The 23539-nt window shown below is 32.2% G+C and overlaps 1 protein-coding gene and 1 long non-coding RNA gene across 2 annotated transcripts; both read right to left on the bottom strand.

Moving 5' to 3' along the window:
• Positions 1-7940: 7940 nt before the first annotated feature.
• Positions 7941-8534, bottom strand: LOC114727280 (P34 probable thiol protease-like). The gene is made up of 2 exons (XM_028913980.1): positions 8409-8534; positions 7941-8162 (listed from the first exon to the last, which is right to left on the bottom strand). Exons 1-2 carry the CDS (start codon positions 8532-8534, stop codon positions 7941-7943), a joined length of 348 nt encoding a protein of 115 aa, XP_028769813.1.
• Positions 8535-15281: 6747 nt separating this feature from the next.
• LOC114727292 (uncharacterized) lies at positions 15282-15725 on the bottom strand. Its single transcript, XR_003738573.1, has 3 exons — positions 15695-15725; positions 15374-15453; positions 15282-15296 (listed from the first exon to the last, which is right to left on the bottom strand). It is a non-coding gene; the product is annotated as an uncharacterized LOC114727292 (long non-coding RNA).
• Positions 15726-23539: the final 7814 nt, after the last annotated feature.

Genomic DNA, 23539 nt, shown 5'->3' with positions numbered 1-23539 from the left:
AATGTGACTTATAAATAGGATTAAATGAGTATGACTTTTGATTTAAAATCAATGACGATAAATTTAATATCATGATGGGCTTTGGGGAGGGGGTTGTGAAACATCCTTCCTTTAACCCCTTAGAGTATATGCCTGGAAGCGTTATGGTTCAAGCGATTCCCAAAACAAGCTCGTAAATTGAACTTGGGATTCGTTCTTGAGTTACTGTTTACTGGGTATTTTCCAGATTATAGGTCCAACTTTGAGAAGGCATAACTCTTAGTATACACATCCGTTTTAAGTGATCTACTACTTGTTTTAAAGCTCAGGGTGTGTACTTTAATCATGTCAAATTTCATGAGCAGAGTTAATCATTTGCCATACTTCTACTTTGTCACTATTTTGTTGCTCAATTAGGGATAGCTTATCCCCTAACTTGCACTAATAGTTCATGATTAAAACTTTCCATACATAATATCATTCCATTCATACACTAACCTTTCCCATACATTATCATAGCTAATTACACAAGCCAACATCATCATTTATCATCACATACCATTAATAGCACATTTACAACATACATCAGTATATACGGTGTAAAACGTAATACAACAAATTTCCCTAAATCTTTTCTTCTTTCCTTGCTTCCACTTCATGTATCCTTCACTTGATCATATCACCTATTATGGTTGGTTAAGGGAGGGTGAGATTCGGGAGAATCTCAGTAGCAAACAATAACTACCCAAACATACATGGCAAGCTTGGCATTTATAACATGCTTGCAACTTAACATTTCTATAACATAGTGACATGTTTGGAAATCATCACACATTAACCATAAAACACATAGGCCTATTACACATTTCAAACATATTCACAATCACAACACATGAGTTCATAAAATCATATAACATAGAAACATGTCATACATGCAAGCAAGTACCAAGCATATAAGAGTAAGGTCAAGTTCGTCACCTTGTGTCCTTAAGCTTTCTTCTTACTCCTTTTTTGTTTCCAACCATTAAAGTTGCTTGCTCAACCACATCCAAACCTTCTCTTGAATGTCTCAAGGTCCTAATCACAGCCACAAGGGTCACATTACTCATTAGGACCAAGAATTACACAACATAGAAGACTTAAGTCCTTAAACTTAATCTCCTTTTCCTTAATCTATAATGTAGTGTTCTAGCTTTGTAAAAATTGTTTCTTTAGGCCAATCCTACACAATTTTGTCCAAGGAATCCAAATATGAGCTTAGATTCATCAAAATCCAACTCCTTTCCCTGGTTCTAGGCCAAAACCGAAATCTGCTACTTAATTTCCAGTTTTGATTTCAATGCTTTCAACTTCATTCTTTCATCTTATCCCTACACAATTTTTCATTTTAAACACATTGGAAGCATCTAAATCATCAAAATCACATCCTAGGCACAAGAACTGGGTCTGGCCGAAATATTTCCTCAAGTTACACAATCATGAAATTCAACCAATTTTAGCATAAAACCACTTGATTCGTGTTTCTTTCAAGCCTTTAAACATTATTCTAACATCAATTTCATCCTCCCTCACACTTAAAAATTTTGTCCAGCACCTCCCCTAAGGGTTTCAAGCTCCTAAAAATCATTAAAATCTATAACCAAGCTCAACAACAAGAGTAGTGAAAACTATATAAGAAACCATGAACATACCTTGTTTTAGAGTTTGATCTTGCATGGGGCCACTTGGCCTTTCTTTCTCCCTCTTCTTTCTCTCTCTAGAAATCATTTTGCCAGAGTTTTCCTAAGGTTTCCATGAGGTTGGACGAAATGAGGGGTGGGGAGGGGGTATTTATAGAAAATAAGACTGAATCTGGGCCGTTGATCTTAAAAATGTGTGGCTTGATCTGGACCGTCCATTTTCTCTTTTAATCTTGTGGTGACAAGTGTCCTATGACATTTAGTATAACTCAGGCAAGGGAAAGGGAAAGGGAATAATTAAATCCCCTCCCCTCCACTGAACCAAACAAGACCTTAAAGTACGTTTTGAATACGTTTAGTATGACTCAGGCAAGGGAAAGGGAATAATTGATCGATGTATAGATTTTGACATATTTTAACAATTTTCGTTGTATCAAAAGAAAACAATTTGGAGTGAATGTTGCCGATAAACTGATGAAAAAAAATCTCCGTCTTGTTCTCTGTTACGCAAATCGCGGACGCCTCAATTAACGGTCACTATGTTGTTGTTTAAAGAGAAGAGACTTTTATACTCTAATGAGCGCTACATATAGCGCATACATACATACATATATATATATATATATATGTATGTATATGACTGGCCAAAAACTAAAAGATTCTTTCAATAATTTTGGAAATTTAACCCTAAGCGTAGCTAACAATGAGGAAGAATCAAGGCTAACATTTTTCGAAAAAATAGTAACTTTATATATCAGGCAGCTATTATAATATACTGTCTTTTTTTTTCAATTATTATTATGATGATGCATGTGAAGGACACCTTAAGAATCTCAATTAATTAATATTGAAACTCATAAGTCATAACCTTAAGTTACGAGTAAACCGTGATTTCTAATAATTTAAAGTAGTATATGACATTCTTGAACTGTAGACATAATAAATAAATATTTGTCTTCTTCAACGTTACATACGCCACTATTATTGCTTAGAACTCTGAGAATGAAATCAACACTTCAATTCAAACAAGGAAATTTATACTAAAGCTGCTTTCTAGTGCATTAATACGTAATTGCAAAGTGCTCTCTCCAATCCTATAAATTAGATATGTTCTAAAAAAAAATGTTATAGTTAATATTTTTTTTTTGTTGCTTTTCTCTGTAGCACTGAATTTGTTATTTCAGAAATGATTTCCGGCACATTCCAAGTGTAATATAAAAATATTTAAAGATCATATTTAAGAAAGGCAAAAATTAAAAGTGATTGAATTTTAAGGCAATTTTGTTATTTCAACTAATTTACTTTGGTTTGGTGAGTGACTTAAAAACAACTTATATATTGTACAAGAGAGAATAAGCTTTAATATTTATAAAACAATCTATATAGGGCGAATTTGTACCCATTTAGATAAAGAAATATTGTCCCTTCCCCAATCACCTTACTTTAACTTCTTAATTAATGAGTTAAATCCACTACAAATGCTTTTTGAATATTCTTTAATCATATAACTACGGTGAGATCATAAATAATTCAAATTTATCAGGGAGTATCTTCATAATTTTTCTCAAGGCAAAATTTGGACTTTAAGTATCTTTCCTTAATTTTTTGAAGAAACGACCCTATTTTTGGATAAAACCACATAAAATATTCTATTAAATAAGATTTCCATTTTTAAAATCATTTTTGTAAATTCAGTTTAATCCTAAAATATTTTCTTCTCATTTTTACGCAATGATTTGAGTCTTACTGGTATTTAACATAATTAGTTTTGCCTAATTATACCTTAATTAACCAAAATTGTAAAAGTTAAGCAAAATTTATTTTCAACATATGTCATTTTTTTTATTATCATAATTGAGTCTCAAATATGGTTCTAGACATTTTTCTTTACCTTTCATAAATTGTTTAGAATTTTCTAATTTTTAGGGAAAATTTTAAAAACTGTTCTTCCACCCATAAGTTTTTGAAAATTATGATTTTGCCCCAACTCAGCATGAAAGTAATAAGATGTTTTCATTGTATTTCTAATATTTTATTTGACCCTTGATAAATTTTTGTTCATGCATTTAGTCCTTTCACGGAAAATCCAGATATGACAATTTATGCTCATCTATACATTACAAGCGTTGAGAAAAGGAATTAAAAAAACAAATATGCATATACGTAATTATTCTAAAATTATAAGTTAAAAATTATGAAATACGGATATAAATTTTGGACGAAGACAAATGAGTATTGTTGGATATTTTCTTTTTCTTAGTACGCACAACACATATTCTCTGTTTTTGGACTGAGTATTCATTTTATTATTATGATTGAAATATAGTGGTGCATAATTGTTATGCAGGCTTGGAAAGCAATGAAGGAAGAAAAGTTGTTCATATAATTGGATTCAAATATATCTAAAAGAATTTGGATCATATAATGAAGTGATTAACTGCATCCAAATTGGGTTGCTGGGCTAAAGAAAATCCAGATGCAACGCCTTCCATGGAACTTTAAAGATAACACAAGGGTTGCGGTCTAATTTTACTCACAGGAGTTTTTCCTAAGTACCCCAAAAGTTTGTGAGGATTAATATATCACCCTAAAAATATTTAAAAAGGAGCAAATTTACCCTAATAACCGTTAAAAAAATCTAACATTGATCATTAAAAAATTAATGTTGACCGTTAATTTTTTTAATAATCAGAGGCAATATTGCTCTTTCGTTAACACATTTGAGAGATTTAAAAAAAAAAAAAAAACTTTCTTATACTACGGCTCCTATGTAAAAATCTTTAGGACAAAATTGCACCCTAAAAGACGGAACTATTCCTATTTTGCTCTGCACAATTGTATATGGAGATATACCGTTTATACTATAGTGTACTCTTCTTAATATTATTTTAAAATGACTCTATTACAGAAATTACTACCATCTGCGGGGGCCACTTTTATTAAAGAAAAAAGAATAAAAATGTAAATTTTGAACCATTTGATTTTTCTCCTGCGTTTTGGGGACTTTCGGGTTGGTTTCTTAAAGACTAGCTCTTAGTGTGCCTTTTTTTTCCTATGGAAAACGATGATATATAATCAATGCATTGTTGAGAAAGCAAGGCAAAACGACATTCATATATGGGTGTCGTAAATGGACTTGTAAGCTGCTGGTCAAAAAAAAAAAAAGGACTTGTAAGCTGGGAACTTTCCCACCAGTGGGGTCCCTAGTCCAGTTAGTTATAAGTGAGTTAGTTTGGCAATTAGCAGAGTCCGTTTCGATAGCTGAAAGAGGACATGTTATCACAGCTGGATGATGTTAGTACTTTGAAAGTTCTTCAACTTAGCTTCAAGGTAGCTAGGGGCACCAACGTAAGACAAAATCCATTTTCTGTTTTTGTTTTCTTTGGATGGATGTGACAATAATAGTTGAAAATATATGTTACATATTACGTGGGATAAATGGCAAATACAAATATGAGACTGAAAGAGTAAAATACATTCCTAGCATTATTTTATATTGGGAAAATGAATGTTACTGATCATGGAACAATATAGTTTTGAGCGAAGAATTTGACTTTAAGCCTCTAAATAAATTTTCTCTCAATTATTGATCCGTAAACTTTGATTTAAGACACAACTTAGTTTTTGCAGTTTATTAAGTGGAAGCTTTCTAAAAATTGAATAAAACTCTGAAATTTTAGGCCCCAAAGTTGATTTCGAATAGTAAATTTGAGAGTGGTAGCTAAGATTTTTATGACGACAGACACAAAATTTAAGGATATCTTTTTTGTATATTTAAAATTAATCTATGATTTATAACTGTTCCCCCCCCCCCTTTAAATTAGGACTGCTTACGAGATGGGTCCCATCCCATTAAAAAAAAAAAAAAACAGGACACCATTTGCCTCTCATGTCCCGTCTCATTATTCTGTTCACAACATGGAAGGGTCTTGTGCATGAATCAAATTCATCCAAGACGATACTTGCACGAACTTACTTGGTTCAACCAACAATCTTCTGCAATCACAATCCATGACGAGTGGGACGTCTGAAAAATATCTAAAGGCGAGCAACTATAGAGTATGAACAGAGGACATATAACAACTGTCCAAAAATCGAAGCTAAAAAATGAAAGTAAAGGAAGCACAACAGACAAAGACTGAGAGATACTTTATATGTTTTTAAATGTAAGACCCATTCTGTAATATAAATTTACACTACAAAATGAGCCTTATATTTATGACCAAAAGAGTAATAATTATTCCAATCAACATGTTTAAAATGGATCCTCTGTTCATTCATGTCATGGCCTTCGTACCGTCTCCAATAAGTTCCGTATAACGTAAGTAGGCGTTTTACGTGTTAATGTAACAAATGTGAAACTCCTTTTGAGTCCACGCCTCGTTAATATGTTTAGATTGTCAAATGTGTGCTGACTGGTGGAAGAATGATGGGGTTGGGGCCTATGATGTGTCTTGCTTTATAAATATCAAGTGGTTAAATGATGCCGTTTTTAATTGTTTATGATTTTTCGAAGAAAAATAATCTAAAATTATGCTTATTTTCTTTGAAAAACCATAAAAAAAAAGATTAAACCTGTACCATTTATCACTATAAAGTATTAAAATATCACTTATTTTATATAGAATAAAATAATTAAAAGTGAAATTAAAAAAGCATTTGAAAAGTTGGAGCATTAAAGAAAATATTAGATAATAATATTATAGATATGCACATTATAGACCCCAAATCCAAAAACGACTTTGTTGGTTTTTATAGAAGGAAAAATAAGAATGAATGAAAAGAGAGAAAATAAATAAATAAATATGGTTAATTTCTCGACTATTCATGTTTAATTTTGTTTTTGATGGTTCTGAAGGTATAGATATAATATTTGCTAATGAAAATTTAAAATGCCTATTGGAGATATTAGAATAAGATTAGTTAGTTAAGATTTTGTATGAGTGGGTTGATGACCCAAAGTCTGTATAAAGAAGGCTTTAGTTCACGATTAAGTGTGATGGCATAGGACTCCCTACTATGTGCAAATCAGTGGTTAGCTTGAATTTTTCCTTTCAAATTCCCAAAACTTTTGGGATTGATTCATTATTAGCTATTGTAATTGGGGTTTTTCTCTTCCATGCACGAGTAATGAAGATGGTTTTATTTATTTCGTTTTTTATTATTCACATTGCATTGGTCGTTGCTACCAATGCCTTGTATATATTTGGCCGGAAAAAAACAATGCCTTGTACAGCTCCGGTCCTAAATATAAGTTATTTGTAGTATATTTAATGCTTGTCTTTCAATCTTACCCTTATTTAATTTTTATAGGAAAGAAGAAAGAGGGAGAAGTATGAGAATGATTTGAAAATATATAGTGAGTGAAAACTTTAAGGATAAAGGTGGAAAATTTTGACAATTTAATGCATTCTTTAACATGCGAGGATGTGTTATAAATGCCTTATATTAAGACCAGAATACTAAGTGTATGGGAATAAATAGAAGAGTATAATTTATGTTGACTTTGTCATACCACCAAAAAGATTTTTCAGGTCAACTGCGGTCAATGTTCTTCACACTCTTTTTTTTTTTTTTAGGTAAAGCATAGGTATCCTCTTATTGGAGACAATCCTTTTTGAGGGACTATCAGGTACTGAATGTGAGCACCTCTTCCAACGGAGATTATTGTGCTATTTATTGAAAGTTGGAGCTTACAACCTTAGGCCGTTTAAAATGGTTTGTAAACAGTTTTTTAATTATAATTTATGAAATATGATGTAAATGCGTAAGAAGAGTTCTATCTCATCGGTTTACATAAAATGTGTTTATAAGTTATTTTAAACATAATTTTAAAATGGACCTAAAAAAGCCTTGAAAAAAAATATTTGACATCACTTGAGCTACAAATAAGTGCTTTATTCATTACTTGTTTGCCTCTCTCTCTCACACACACACAAGATAAACGTGGCACGATCCGAGCTTGAACTTATTAGTCCAAATTGTAATATCTTGCAACAACTTTTTATTAACTTGCCAATGATGACCAAGGAACAACTACACGTGTCATAACATCAGGCAGCCACTAGTAGTTTACTTGCTTTCTATCAATTATAATCGAGCGGGCCAGTTTAAGCTCAAGCTTGTAAATCAGCAATTCTCTGGGGCTTTAAAATAAAATACTTGAGATATCCAATATGTATATATATTTATATGATCATAAATAACGAAATATATAATGTGTTTCACTATAATTAATCAATAATTTGTGACAGTTCATGACATAAAACAAGAACTTGACACTTATATGGTTGGGTAGAAAGCTGCAGTATTGATAGAGCAAACTCCATTTGGTAAACCCATGTTTCTTCGGATCAAGATGCATCCTTTCATTCCCCAATCTTCTCCCCAGGAGTTTTTCGCAATCCAATAATCTTTTCCATCATTTGAATCATATCCAACAATCAAAACAGCATGAGTCAAATTGTTTGATTCCCTGGGGCAATCCTCACCTTCATAAATTCCCTTAAAATAATTAAAAGAGTAATGAGATCAAACTTAAAAATGAAATAATGTTGATACTTACTCCTCAGAATTTATCATCTGATGGTGTTACACAAGAGAGCATCATCTAATTGTGTTACACGTTGATAGTTACTAATTTTGACGGCAATATTCCCATTCTGATTAAGAAGCATATATAAAGAAATAAGTTAGACGAAGAGAAACATATAAATATATACAGACACACACACACATAGAGAGAGATACCATGTTGGCTCTACAATAACCCGGTCGAGCGGAATAAGGATAATCATCTTCTCTGCTAATCCCACCATTTTTTATAACCCAATCAATGGCATTAGAGGGCCATCCTCCTGAACAACCTTGGCTCATGGAATCACAATCTGAGTTGTTGTTCAGAAAGGGTAATAAGTTCCCTTGTGGCTATTGCATGTGCTGATTCAGCGGCTGCAGCAGCGGCAAATGCCCAGCAACTTCCTGCGAATCATCGTTAAACATAAATCTATATGAGTCCATTGAGGATCAAGAGAAGAACCAATTAAAAATGATTCTACGTGTCCCATTTTTTTGGGATATGAATCACATCAATTAATCATGTGGGCATGTGTACTATATATATTTGTGTGTCAAGTCTATGCTCATAGCTAATAATCCTTCCAGTCCTTGATATGAGAGCTAGTTGGAATACTAGACTTTCAATTCAAATATAAGACATCAATTGACTTTGCCTCACATATTTGTCATTTTTTCCCCAAACTAATTTACCTAATTTATAAACTAATATATAATCTAATGTTATACAAAGTTATTTCTTTTAGAGAGGTCATTAGATCCTATTTGTTATAATTAATTAATTTATTTAACTTCATGAGTTATCCAGCAAGAGTAAAATATATTTGTACACCTACATAAATTAAGTTGGTTGAACAAGAGAGGCTTACCACATGTTTGTTGGTTTTAACTCCAATGACAACTCTACGCTGTCTCCCATCCATGGAAGCAGGTGCTCCACAGGAGTCCTTCTGCTGCGCATAATCCGTCGTCATAGTGGTCGTGGTGTTGGTGGCAGTGGCAAGGATAGGGGCGATGGTGGTCGGCATTTGAGTTCACGTAGGTAAATTTTCCTAAACTCCTCGGGATTCATATCAGCAAACTTGTTGAGGGCCAAATGATAACTACAAGGCAGTGTAATTTTGATCTGTTAGCATTCATCTCTGTAATATATACCTGAGATTCCTGTGGAATATTTGGAATCTGGTTTCATTCTCTTCAGAGTTTGGGTAGATCCTTCCATGCTCCTTTGTCCATTGTTGGAATATTCCAAACTTTTGTTCTTTCTTTGAAGGAAAAACAAATCCCTTAGTAGGGAATCCTGAAGAGAGACTTGTTAGAATGGAACAGCAAATCAAAGAAAGAAGGAACAACCTAGTGGTACAGAAAGCCATGCTTATATTTGATGTTTCAGATGATAAAGATCTGTCGAAACATAAAATAAGCTCAAAAGCTTATATAATACCGATTATGGGGGGAAAAAAGAAAAAGAAAAGACATTAAATGTTGTATGTCAATTTCTATTTGACGTGTATCGTGCTTCACAATTTTGAGCTGGTTCATTGATCTCATTGGTGTGATTCATGTTCGTATGAGATTGTTTCTTCGTTCAACGTTTGGTCAGAAAGTTCGTTATTACATAATTCATTTTGGTTCGACCAACCTTAAATAAGGGAACATTAATCATTTGGTCCCTATAACTTTTTGCTAAATTGTAACTCAATTCCTGGACTTTAACTTAATGTAAGTCAATATCTATGGTTTTCATTTTGAAACTATTGATCCCTGAATTTTAACTGGATACAATTCATTACCCATAGTTTAGCCATCTTAAGCATGAGAGCCTAAGTTTAAAAATTGAGTTATTTCCCCTTATTTCCCCTAAGTAGTTAAACAACTCTTCTTTTTAAGATTATTTTGGACTCTTATATAGATTGAATACTTATTTGAGTTATTTCCCCTTATAATTGTGGTTTATGATAGATTGTGTGTTCATTTAATGGATGCTTAAGAAATTGAGGAACTTGAGTCAAACCATACGGGAGCTTAAAATTTGGAATTTTAATTGGAGATTTTGTTATTAACTTCAAATAGACAAACAGTCACATTATTGGGCAGACTTTGTATTGATTAACTTAACGGGAAAACATAATCCATCATTGACAAAAAGAATACTAATGGTGTCCAAATGTCGTATGGTTTCATTTGATTGTTAATTAAATTCCTGTAATTTTTTTTCTTGGATTCTTATAGTTTCATTGACTTTAGTTACATCTCTGTAGCATTTTTGTCATTCTTATCGTTTCATTTAATTTTTAAGTAGGTAACCATAAATTTTTTTACCCCCCAAAACTACATAAGCTTATGAAAAATCGGGTTAGATATAAGTACTTGATAAAAAGAAAAACATCTACAGGGACCTAATCAAAATCAGATGAAACCATAAAGATGGTAAAAGTAAACCACTCTTTCCAATCATAGATATACTGAACTGAGTTTTGAAAGAAAATAGCATAAAGTGGCATCCAGCATTCTGATATTGTTTTTCATGTGTGTTCAATATCCTAATCTTATTTATGGTCTATTTAGCATTTTGATATTATTTTATGTTGCTTCCAATACTATAATCTTAGTTATAGACTTGTATGGAGATAACTCGGTTTTGTAGTGCGAGTAGGACGAGTTGCATTATGAGGACAGTATAAGAAATTCAAACATGACTTGTTAACAACTTTAGATCAATCAGATTAGACACATATAAGAAACCTTTAATTTTCACGACTTTGTTTCCATTTTGCTTAAAAGACACATATAAGAAACCTCAAATTACACACATGTAGAAGACATCATTGTTATACTGCCTCCAATCCTTTTTATAAGATCTCAAAATTTGAATCAGTTTGATTCTTTTTTATACGGTCCTGCTTAGGAGTTCTTGAACACTAACTGTATTTTTCAATTTTGCTCTTGTTCAATTTTCTATTATTTCATCATTTTTTTCTCATACTGTATTCTCTTTTATCATTTATCTCGTTGCTAGTATTTCTCTTTCCAATTTTCCCATTCTAAATAAGGGCTTGGTTGGAAAAAAATTCAACTTTTACATACTAATTGCCTTTAACTAATTTTAACTACTTTTTTAAAACTGCATAATTCGATTAAAGGGATCTTGTAAAAAGGACCGAATGAGTAGTTATAGAGAGAGAGGGGGGAAACAAACCTTGTTGGTGGTTTTGCAAATTCTTGAGCAAGATAAGGATAATCAGCCTCTTCACTAATCCTGCCGTTTTTGTATAATCCATTCAAAGGCCATTCTGGTAAATCCAGCATCACAACTGTAATATCTTAAATTTCTATGTCAGTTGGGTCAAATTACGACTTGAAAGTATAATACTCTTGCAGGAATTTTTTTTAAAAAAAAACTTTCCACTATACAGGGTTCGATAATATAGTAAGTTAATAATATTATTAACTGATCTAACTCATTTATTAAAAAAAACTTTCCACTATACAGGGTTCGATAATATAGTAAGTTAATAATATTATTAACTGATCTAACTCATTTATTATATATTGTCTTATATCATTTCGTGGCTTATTATGGGTTATTATGAGCATAATTGTGCATATTTGTGTCTGATACAGTTTAGATGCCTTTGCATAGAGTTAATGTCTTTTGGGGTCAAAATTGTCATAATTGGTGATTAATTATTATTAATTAATTTCTAGGACAATTGGTACTTCATTTAGACTGATTTTGATTGCAGGACACAAGAAAAATGGAGCCAAGATCAAAGACCAAAGAACAACACAGCACTAAATGGAGGAAATATGATTCTGTAAAATCTGCCATGGCGGATGGACAAATCTGCCATGGCGCCTGGCATGTTTCTGAACCTGTGTGTTTTACTTATAAAATCTGACTCTGAATGGTTTACCCACTCAAAATCCAACCTAGACCTGGCCAGAATACCCCAAGACTAAGGCATTTTCAAAAACGTAGCCACATTCACTCATACACAACCTCTCCCTTTCATTTTCTCTCGTCCTCTTCACTCTCTCCTTCACAAAATCTCCATCTTCTTCCATTTCTCCTTCATTTTCCACCATGGGTAGCTCGAAATTACTGCTAGTTGTGGTGCTTCTTGTTCCAATGCATGGCTAGGTGTCTGCTCTCTTGAAGATGGGTTGATTGGCATGAGTTCTAAGAGCTTCAAAGGGGAGTTAGCTTTATCCATAGTTCTAGTTGTTTATTTATGAATTCCTAGGTCTTAGGATTTGTAAATTGGGGCTGAACTATTTTGATTATGGTTATAATCAATTCTGGATTATTATCTTGTGTATTAGATTAGTTAATGTTGAATTTGAGCTTCAATATATGTGGTTACATATATGTTTCTATGCAACTCTTTTGATACTCTCTTTCTTGCATGGTTTTGTCTGATTGTTGAGTTAATTAGGGCTTGCATTGAACCAAGTGCATGAATTAATCCTAATACACACACTAAGTGAGCTTAATAGGATCTTATGAGATGGGTGGCCATTGATTAAGATCCTAGATTTAAAGGGTCCTTTAAGGTTTTTCCTTTAGAAAACTTAGTGATTTTTACTCCCAAAATCATTTTGAACTATGATTGCCAAAGGTCTATTTTCAAGAGATCTTATCAACTATTTCAACACTTGTTTCCCATCCATTCCATCCTAATTTCTCAAAAATCCAAAAATATATTTACATTGCATTTTATCTCAATTAATATTTTTACTGAAAACCCCCAACTTTTCCCTAGTCAATTTGCATTTTCATGGAATTTAGTTAACTTAGGATCAATAATTAAGGCTCCAACAAGTGAAACGACCTGAGGTTGTGCCTATAGTGCAATCCTTGGTTTTAATTTTGAATTTGACCTCAAGGTGTAAGCAAGACAGGTCATATTTCACTAACCTACTACTACACAGCCATTAAAGTAGATGGCATTTATTTGTTGACTTCAAGAGCCATAGTTTCCTATTTACAGAGGAATTTACATTCCATAAATTCCATATAATTTCATATCTACATATTTATATACATAGAGTGGTAGCCATACTTGGCTAATGAAAAATTATAAGTTCAAACTACGAAAGTATAAACTGATGACCAACTATACAAATAACTTCTTCCAACCTTCTTAATTCCTTGCAATCATTACACTCTTGCCCTTTGAGCCCTTTGTTTTTACTTTATATCATGAAAGGAAAGGAGTGAGATTCTAAGAATCTCAACAATAACAACAGTCTATCATACACATGTACAAGTTCACAAAGCATGCAAAACAAGCCATATAATAAGCACTTAGTAGATCAACAAAACTAGCATGGTTCACACAGCATATAGTGTTAATCATGGATCACATAGTTTTGGTACTCACAAAGAATATGGGTTTGAGGGAACACACAATTCCAGTAGTCACATAGAATACACATAGTTCCAGTGTTCATACAAAATACAAGTTCCAGGAAACACACAGTTCTAGTATTGTTAACCTCTAGATCTTCATGTCATTTCAGCACATTTTTTTTAAGCTTATGATACTTTTTGGTGCATTAGTGCTTACATTCATTCTCAAGGAAAGAAAAATGTGCATGATGTTTTTGGTTTGCACATTATTGCTTAAGTGTGCATATTTTGGCTTTAATCTTTGCTATTTAGGAGCTTATAGAGTTATTCTTTTGCAAAGTATATTTTCATCCAGAAATTAAATGTCAAGTCACTTTGGAAGTCTTTCAAAGAGTTTGAGGATCTAGGTTGTGTCATGAAGGCATTATGAGAACAAAGAAGAATCATTAGAAGCCACAACATTGATAGAGATCCTTGTTTGATGGATAAGAGTTTAATTTTCCAGAAGCAAAGTGAGCTGTAGCGCACTTTGACTTGGCTGCAACCCAACTAAAACAAAGATAAAGTTGGCTGCGGCGCACTCACTGATAGCAAAACGCACAGCTCAACTAAGTCCAAAAATTTTAGGTTTTAAGACCACATTTTTGACCTTAGACGGTATTCTAGACTTCTTGGGCATTCTTGGAAGCTTTGTGTGCTAGGGCTTGGGTGTTTGAAGAGTTGGAAGCAAGAGATTGAGCTTTGGAAGAGATTTGGAGCTTCATCTTCTTGGTTTTTCTATTTCTCCTTCATTCCCTCTCTTGTAATCTGTTATGGCTGTGAATTTCCTTTATATTTATGGCTTGTGGCTAACTATGAGTAGCTAAATACTTTGTTCTAGGATTATTTTAAACCCTTGTATGGATTAACTCTTGATTGCTCCTCTCTTTTTAGGATTAATGATATATATGTGTTTGTTTTACTCTTTTCTTAATGCTTCTAAATGCTTGATCACCATTTAGTTGATTTGTTCATTTGATTGATATTTGAGAAGGTTAGGTTAAGTGTAGAACTTGGGTAAAATTGTGTAAGAATTTGAAGTTTGCTTGTTGAATGGATAGTTTTGTTGGTAAGATAGAGATATACTTACCAATCTTGTATAGTCACTTTAGGATTGAAACTTAAAAATTGGGTTTTATTAATTGTAACAAGAGATTGAGCAATTAATGGAATTAAATACTTGTGCTTGACTTGACAAGGCTTTTACGAGTACTTATTGAATCCTAGACTAACACATATTGTCGTTAAGAACATTTATGAGAGGAGATAATTCAAAGGTTATGAAATATAAGGGAGATGAATGATCCTGGGCCCCTCTTATCCCTTGAAGTTTAAGAATCAATTACTTTTATTACTGTCTAGTTTTAAAAGTTACTTTCAAAATTTATTTTTCCCATCAAAAGAATTGGTTGGCCCAACTTTATTAATTTTACTTAGCCTTTTGTTTGGTCTTGATTTTTTCACAAATCTCCGTGGGAATGATCTTTTCTCATCACTTTATTACTTGTCACAACCCATGCACTTGCGGTGTGAACAAGTATTCACATAGAATACGAGTTTAAGGGAACATACAGTTCTAGTATTCACATAGATTGCGCGTTACCACCATTCGTAATCAAGCACATAGCTCCTGTAATAAAAACCACTATTCATAATCGAGCATACAGCTCCTGAAGTCAAAACCAACATTCATATCAAGCACACAGTTCTGGTAATCAAAACCACTATTCATAATCAAGCACACAACTTCCATAATCAAAAACCACCATTCATAATCGAGCACATAGTTCTTGTAATCAAAACCACCATTCATAATCAAGCACACTGCTCCCGTAATCAAAACCAATCTTCATAATCGAGCACACCGCTCCCATAATCGAAACCACCATTTATAATTGAGCACACAGCTCTGGTAATCAAAATCACTATTCATAATCGAGTACACAACTCCCGTAATCAAAACTACTATTCATAATCGAGCACATAGTTTTGATTATCAAAACCACCGTTCATAATCGAGCACATAGCTCTTGTAATTAAAGCCACCATTCATAATCTAGCACACAGCTCCCGTAATCAAAACCACAATTCATAATCCAGCACACAACTCCCGTAATCAAAACCTCAATTCACAATCAAGCACATAGATCTCGTAATCAAAACCACAATTCATAATCGAGAACACTGCTCCTGTAATCAAACCATCATTCATAATCGAGAACATACCTCCTATAATCCCATTCATAATTGAGCACACAACCCTCGTAGTTAATACCAACCATATATTTATTAAAGAATATAGGCACTATGGCACAAACAGACATGCAGGACTATTGTATGAGTATATGAGAGAAAGAGTTAATACATGTTGACCTTTCCTCCAATTTACCTTCTCCAGAGTCCTTTCTTGTTTGTCTCCTTAATGGGCTTGGGCAAATATGAAATCCTACATATAAGAGTAGATTAATACTTGATCCGTTTATGAGTTATAATTTAAATAACTTCTCTTAAATCTGAACTCTTTTTAGACTCTACCCTTACTATATGGTTGGTCATCAAGAGCAAAGTCATTATTTTTACATATCATATTTAAAGACACTTCAAATGTCTTTCGTTCTTAATCCTCACAATCTATTCCATATATATATATATATTTACCTTGGATAATCAACGTCCAAAGCAATTTCATCAATCTAATCTATGTGAATTCTTGTTTCTTTTAAAAGCTTCAAACGTTAATTTTGCCTTTGTCCTTGTATTTTCCTGAGTAGTATATTTAAAATCTAAAATTTCATAGTCAATTTACTACCATTCTTGTATTTTCTAATCCCATATAATCCTTTAAAGTGAATCTGGACAGAAAATTACAGATTGAAGGACAATAGCTAACCCATTTCAAATTTAGCATCATAATGATAAACTCATTTATAATCTCGGCTACAGAAGGAAAAAAATGATCTAACACCATTTCTTAAACCATTACTTTTCCACATAAAAACTAAGTAAATCCTCTAGTTTCAATTAGCAATTAAATTTTGAAGAAAATGAAACAGTTTCCTTTCTTCCTTATTTCTATATATCAGACGCCATTCACACCATGTGTGTGTATATGTATAACGATTTCCATTTAATTACCAACACTACACACTAACGGCACATATATATGGGTGTGTAACTTCCTTCTTCCCTTTTAAATTTCAGCAACTTGATTCTTAAAACTTCTCTCCCACTGAACCTGATGGGTATCCCATAAACCAGAACGCACAAGCTATGTTTCGGCAGCCATGAACAGGGGTGAAACAAGCAAATGCATCACCACATTTCACTCGTTGAAGCTTCCAACTACATCTTCCATCCACTATTTCTTTCGGTTCATAGCTTTCTTTAACAACCCAGATTTTAATCTATCATAATCTCCTCCATGATGTAGAAAACAAAAGAAATAGGGGTAGGAGAGTGTTATTCAGTCTTACCTCAGTCAGAAAACACTATTGCATGTGAACTTCTCCCCTCCGATCACCACTTTGCCGGCAACGCCCTTCTCTCCGCCTCCCACTTTTTCTCTCTGTCTCTCTCTGATTTCTTCTGAGTTTGCAGATGACAAATGAGAAGGGAGAAGGCGTGATAGCAGTTTATATGGGTGCGGAAAGGACCATTTTGCCCTTCTAAGTTTTCTTTGTTTTCACTTTCATCCTTCCTCTATTTTCTTCTTAGATTAAAGAATGAATCCAGAAATTTTTCCATAATGTTTTGTTTGTATTTTCTTTCTCCATTATCTTCTCTGACTCATAAAATAATTTCTCTAAAAAGTTTGAGTCAAAAATCAACTCCTAATTATTTTTCTTGAATTTTCCTAGAAAATAACCCTTAATTCTATAAATAAATTCTTAATTCATTTTAAGGATTTTATGTCTCAATTAGCTTCTTTGCATCATTAAAATAATTATTCTAAAATTTTGGCTCAAATATAAACCTCTAACTATTTTTCTTGAATTTTCAAGAAAATAGGTCCTTTTAACGGCCAAAATTAACTTTAAAATTATTTAAGCCATTTTGGGGGGAATAGACTTTTCCATAAAATTTCTAGGTCCTTAAAATTAATGTTCCATAATTTTCCCCAAATTTTCCTAGGCTTCATCAAATAATTTTAATGAATTTTCTTTGTTAGTTTTCCTGAATTAGAAATTTTGGGGTGTTAGAACAACCATGGTTTTCAGAGTTGCAATCTACGAGTTTTTGTTTGGAAAGGGAAACAAGCTCCCCGTGCTCATTGCATCTAGTGATTCAATAGCTTCGATGGTTACAAACGCCCAACAACTTCCTATGAACAATGAAATATTAATCCATTTTAGTCCACTGAGGTTCCAGAGGGAAAAAAAAAAAAAGGAATAATATTACCACGATTAATTAATCTGACCAATTAGTTTTATACCCAAAACCATGGTTTCAGTGTTGCAATCTACGAGTTGTTGGCGGTCGGCGTCGGAAGCTGACGGAGGTACACTCTCTTGAACTCATCCTCAGGACTCATAACAGCAAACTTGTTGAGTCCCAAATGGTTCCCAGATCTCTTGGCATTCGTCTCTGTGATATAGTTGAGATTCCTTCGGAATATCCGGTATCTAACTTCACTCTCTTCGGAGTTAGGGTAAATTTCTTCATGCTCATTCATCCATTGTTGGAATAATCCAAAATCTTGTTCTCCTTTTGAAGGGAGAACGGATTCCTTTGTGGGGAATCCTGAAGAGAGACAAATGAGAATGGAACCGCTGATCAAGAAATCAAGGAACAGCTTTTTAGAACAAATGGAGAAAGCCATGCTTAGTTGTTTTTGGACTTTCAGATTCTGAGAGATGAAACTTCAAATGAACTTGCATGGAAGTGAAACCAGGAATGAGGTATTTATAGTGTGATTCCGCTTTCATGTGAAGAAAAAGACAAAAACTTGGGACTTTGTATTTCCTATTTGACTTATAATTTACACTAATCATCGTTCTCGATATAAAAGCCAATTAGATATTCAATTTGATCCTAAATATAAGATCCAAATCCACTATGTCATCAAAAGGAAAAATGATGGTTCTAATGCACATTATTAACAAGAGTATTTTATGGGAAAAAAACACTCATTTATAGCAAATAACTAATTTAACTGGTATCTTTAATATATGTAAATTAGTTATTCACCTGGTGTTTGGGTACTTCTTGAAACCATAGTTTTGAAGAGAAAACCATCCCAACACCATATTTGTTTTTTTTTTTTCCTCTTTTGAATTTGAAACCGTGGTTGAATAAGACTAACCAAACACCGTAATTTTTACAAAATCACTTTTGATTTGAAAAACCATAGTTTTGGGTATAAAACCATGGTTTTTCCATAGAGTAGTTTTTTTGGGCTTTTGAAAGCATAAAACCATAGTTTGGAATGTAAAATTATATACACACATATCAATTACTACTTTTGATCCTTAATATAATAAGAGTTAGATAAGTAATATGTCAATAGTAAAAAAAATTAGTTAAATAAATAGGCGTTGTATTCTCTAAAATACTTATTAATGATATGCACTAGAACTATTATTTGACAGAACATTTAATATTTGCAAATTAACATGAGGACCACTTTGGAAAAAAATAGATAAATATGTGAGACAAGGTAATTGGTGTCTTGCACTCAAAATCAAATTGAACACTGGATTAGCTCTTATTCTAAGGTGATATTTGGATGGAACCAAACCATGGTTTGAAGAATAGTTTTTAGAGAATAGATTTTGGGTGAATAGATTTTGAAAAAAGTAATTTTGATGAAGTGAGAAATTTTAGATAATTATTTTCAAAATCTTGTTTTCATGTACAAATTACTAAAAAGAACACAAGTTAATATAATAATTAGATAAAAGATAGATTTTTATTTTTATTTTTGTTTGAAATAATAAATTTGTAAATAATAGATTATATATGAAAAAATATAATTAATTAATATTATCTTTAGTCCTTAGTATAAGAATTAATTGGGTATTCAATTTGATTTTGAATATAGGACACCAATCTATCTTGTCTCGCACATTTATCCATTTTTTTTAAAGTAGTCCTTATGTTAATTTGCACATGTTAAATGTTACATCAAATATTGATCCCACTGCACATCATTAACAAGTATTTTAGAGAATATAACACCTATTTATTATAAATAAATAATTTGACTAATTTTTTTAATATTTACAAATTAATTATCTACCTCTTCTATTAAAGATTGGAGGTAGTAATTGATATGTCTATATATATATATATATTTATATTTATATCTCAAACCATATTTTTATACCTTCAAAAGTTTAAAAAAAAAATTCACTTTATGGGGAACCATAATTTTATACCCGAAACGATAGTTTTAAAATCAAAAGTGATTTTGAGAAAATATATGGTGTTTGGGTGTTTTTTCCTCCAAACCATGGTTTTCTCTTCAAAACCATGGTTTGAAGAAGTACCCAAACACCTCCTAAGACCGGAAGTAATATTAATTAATTCTATTTTTATGTCATTTATTATTTCAAAAAAATATGAATTAAAATCTATCTTTTATCTAATTATCATATTAACTTATATCCTCTTTAGTAATTTACACATGAAAAAAAAAATTCTGATAACAACCATCCAAATATTCTTACTTTATCAAAATCACTTCTTTCAAAAATATATTTTCAAAATCCATTCTTCCAAAATCTAGTTTTCAAAAGATATTGTCCAAATGCAAAAACTCCCTTGTATAAGAGCTAGTTGGATATTCAATTTGACTTATATATTTCCTATTTGACTTATAATTTATATTACCTCCTATTCTTAATATAAGAGCTAGTTGGATATTCAATTTGGTCCTAGATATAAGAACTTAATCTATTCTATCATTAAAATTTATCCATTCTTTTCCAAAGTAATTCTGATGATAATTATATATGTTAAAGAATTTTGATCAAATGATATTTTCAATACACATGATTAACACAAACATTTTATGAAAAACAACAGTCATTTATAGCAAATAACTAATTTAAGTAATGTCTTTAATATTTGTAAATTAGTTATCCATCTCTTATATTGTGGACCTTGGGTAGTACTATATTTTCCAGCTACACTTTATATAATTAATGAAAAAAATATCACATTAAATACATACCCCCAATGCTTAGGTTAGATCAGATCCAATAATACCAAATATTAAATATTTATATTAAAAAATTATTTTTATCAATTATTTTTGTGACAAAATATCAATTTTTCAATCTAATAATACTTTTCTAATATATCAATTCATTCAAATACCTTTCCATGCCCTATACCGTTTTTATACTTCTTGTCTGAATTACTAAATTATTTTTTTTTCTTGGTACAAAGCTTAATTTGTGTGTGGTCTTTCAAATATGTCCATACTAGTGTCATGCAAGAAACAAAAAACTGGACCGGAGACTAAACCGGTCGAGGCAGTGGGTCAAGGGTCACTGGTCGGACCAAAGGTCGGACCAAGGGCGGACTGGTCATGTTAAAATAATATAATTTAATTCATAACATTAAAATAGAACAAAATTCATAAATAATAATTAGTTGAAAAAATATAAAAAGTTACAGAAGTAGTTTAAATGTTTCATTGTACCAACTACCAAGCAAACATTAATAAACTACATATCTTCATCGCTATAGAAAATCAAAATCATCATTAAGATCATTGGCAATGGCATGGACCGAGACATCAACAGCTGGACAAGGAACAATAGGAGTGACAATATCATCATGCAAAGGTGGAGGATCAGCAATATCCATATCTTCGTCACCTATGTAAGACAATAAGCAATATTAATGATTATGCAAATAATTATATATTCATCTAAGAATAGAGTGTTAATTTTATATATATATATATATATATATATAAACCTTCGTTATCCCTCTCAAGAGTTGTTGAATTTGCAATGCCTTCATTAGTAAGGACACTATCAAGTACAGCTACATCTCTATCATCAAACTCTAGAGTGGGATCTTTTTCAGCCACCCAAAAATCCACCATATCAATGTTTTTATAGTCAATTGGATCATAACTTTTCTTCTTCTTCAATGTACTCCTTTAATGACAAATAAAACTTTAATTAAATATAAATCAATTAAAATAAAAGACTAAAAATATTCATTATTTTCAAGATTACCTATGCGTCAATCGCAGATTATAATTTGTGAAAACCAAATCATTCAACCTCTTATGTTCCAATTTGTTTCTTCTTTTTGTATGAATTCTTTTAAACTAGCTCCAATTCCTCTCACAATTAGAAGAAGCAGAAGTTTGACTAAGAATACGCATTGCAACACGTTACAATTCTAAAACTGAACAACCATAATATGTCCACCATTCATCTACATAATAAAATACATTTAGTATACAATATTATATAGAATTAGTAAATAACCATGAATATACTATAAAGTATTAACACTTACAAGGGTCTAATTTTTGTGTAGCTTTTTGACATAAGGGTCTACTAAAAAATTCCTTGCCTTCACGATAAGTAGTTGCTTGTTCATTACCAGAAAGCCATCAACATCTTCATCTGAGTAAGACTCTACCACATCAATCAATGCCATCATTAACTTTGACTTGCTAAAACAGTTTGGATCATATGTGATTGTAGGATTCAACAAATATGATGCTGCATGAAGATTGGTCTTCAAATGCCTGTCCCATCGAGCTTGAATGATGCTTGTGTAGGGCTTATATAACTCTTGTTCTTTTTAAAGATCTCTTTAATTACCACTTTGGCCCTTCGTATGCCTTCATAAACATAAGGCAATGAAGGCTTCTCATCTGAGTCCACAATTCCCAACAACTTTATGAGAGGCGACACAATCTTCACAACTTGATAACAATCATTCCAAAACTGATTATCTAATATTAGAGCACTAAAAATTTTTCCTGCCTTAGTCCTGGATAATTTGTGATCCACAAAATGCTTATCAACAACTAGAGCTTGCAAGTCGTTTTTGTGCATGTATATGCTATGCAACATAATAAATGTAGTAGCAAATCTTGTGGCACTAGGAGGCACAATTTCTTTCTAACTTAGTCTTCTCCTCAACCATGATAAGAAAACCATATGGTTGTATGCAAAAATTGTTATCTTTGAGGCCTTTGATGCAAGGTCTGACGCATGAAACATGTTGGAAAAGTCTTTCAATACAAGATTCAAACAATGAGCAGCACAAGGCAACCAATAAATATTTTTATACTTTTCCTTAATCAGCCTACCACATGCTACATAGTTGGTTGTATTGTCAGTCACCACATAGACAATGTTCTTAGGACCAACCCACTCAATGACTTCACAGGATAGAGTAAATAGAGTTTTGGCATCTTTGACTAAATCTGATGCATCAACAGACTTCACAACCATACCATGTGTAGAATACACTAAAAAGTTTATTAAAGTTCGTTGTCTAATGTTAGTCCCTCCATCAACCATGCAACCATTGTTTTTCCATTTAGCTCGATGGCTATCAATGGGTAATTGACATTCTTTTCTCCAATCACTCAATAAATTAGTTTTGAAATCATAAGCACTAGGGCTTTAAACCTAGGCCCAATTGAAGCAATACCATCCACGGCTTTTTAAAATAAAGGGCAATCAAATGCTTTGAATGTAATACAGTTCACAATAGCCCATTCATCAATCAACATTTTCACATTGTGTTTTGCTTCTTTAGTTGCTAATGCACTTTTGATGCCTGGTTAGGAATCAGGAGCTGTCCTAGGAGCAAAATAATTGTCCAAACTCCCAGGAGCTCTTCTCTTTGTCCCATTACTCATGGTAATTGGAGAATCAACATGGATTTCTTCTAGTTCATCTTTTATGTTTTCAATAGCCTTTTT

Source organism: Neltuma alba, unplaced genomic scaffold (assembly GCF_004799145.2).
Source record: "Neltuma alba isolate B1F8T4 unplaced genomic scaffold, ASM479914v2 tig00012456_pilon, whole genome shotgun sequence".
In the NCBI taxonomy this organism is placed as follows: Eukaryota; Viridiplantae; Streptophyta; class Magnoliopsida; order Fabales; family Fabaceae; genus Neltuma; species Neltuma alba.
The sequence above is the reverse complement of the archived record's forward strand: the minus strand, read 5'-3'. Positions and strand labels throughout refer to the sequence as shown.

Coding starts and splice junctions, on each gene's coding strand:
- LOC114727280 (XM_028913980.1), bottom strand. CDS start 8,534: ATGAGCCAAGGTTGTTCAGGAGGATGGCCCTCTAATGCCATTGATTGG. Junction 8,163..8,408: donor GTTATTGTAGAGCCAACATG/GTATCTCTCTCT, acceptor AATTATTTTAAG/GGAATTTATGAAGGTGAGGA.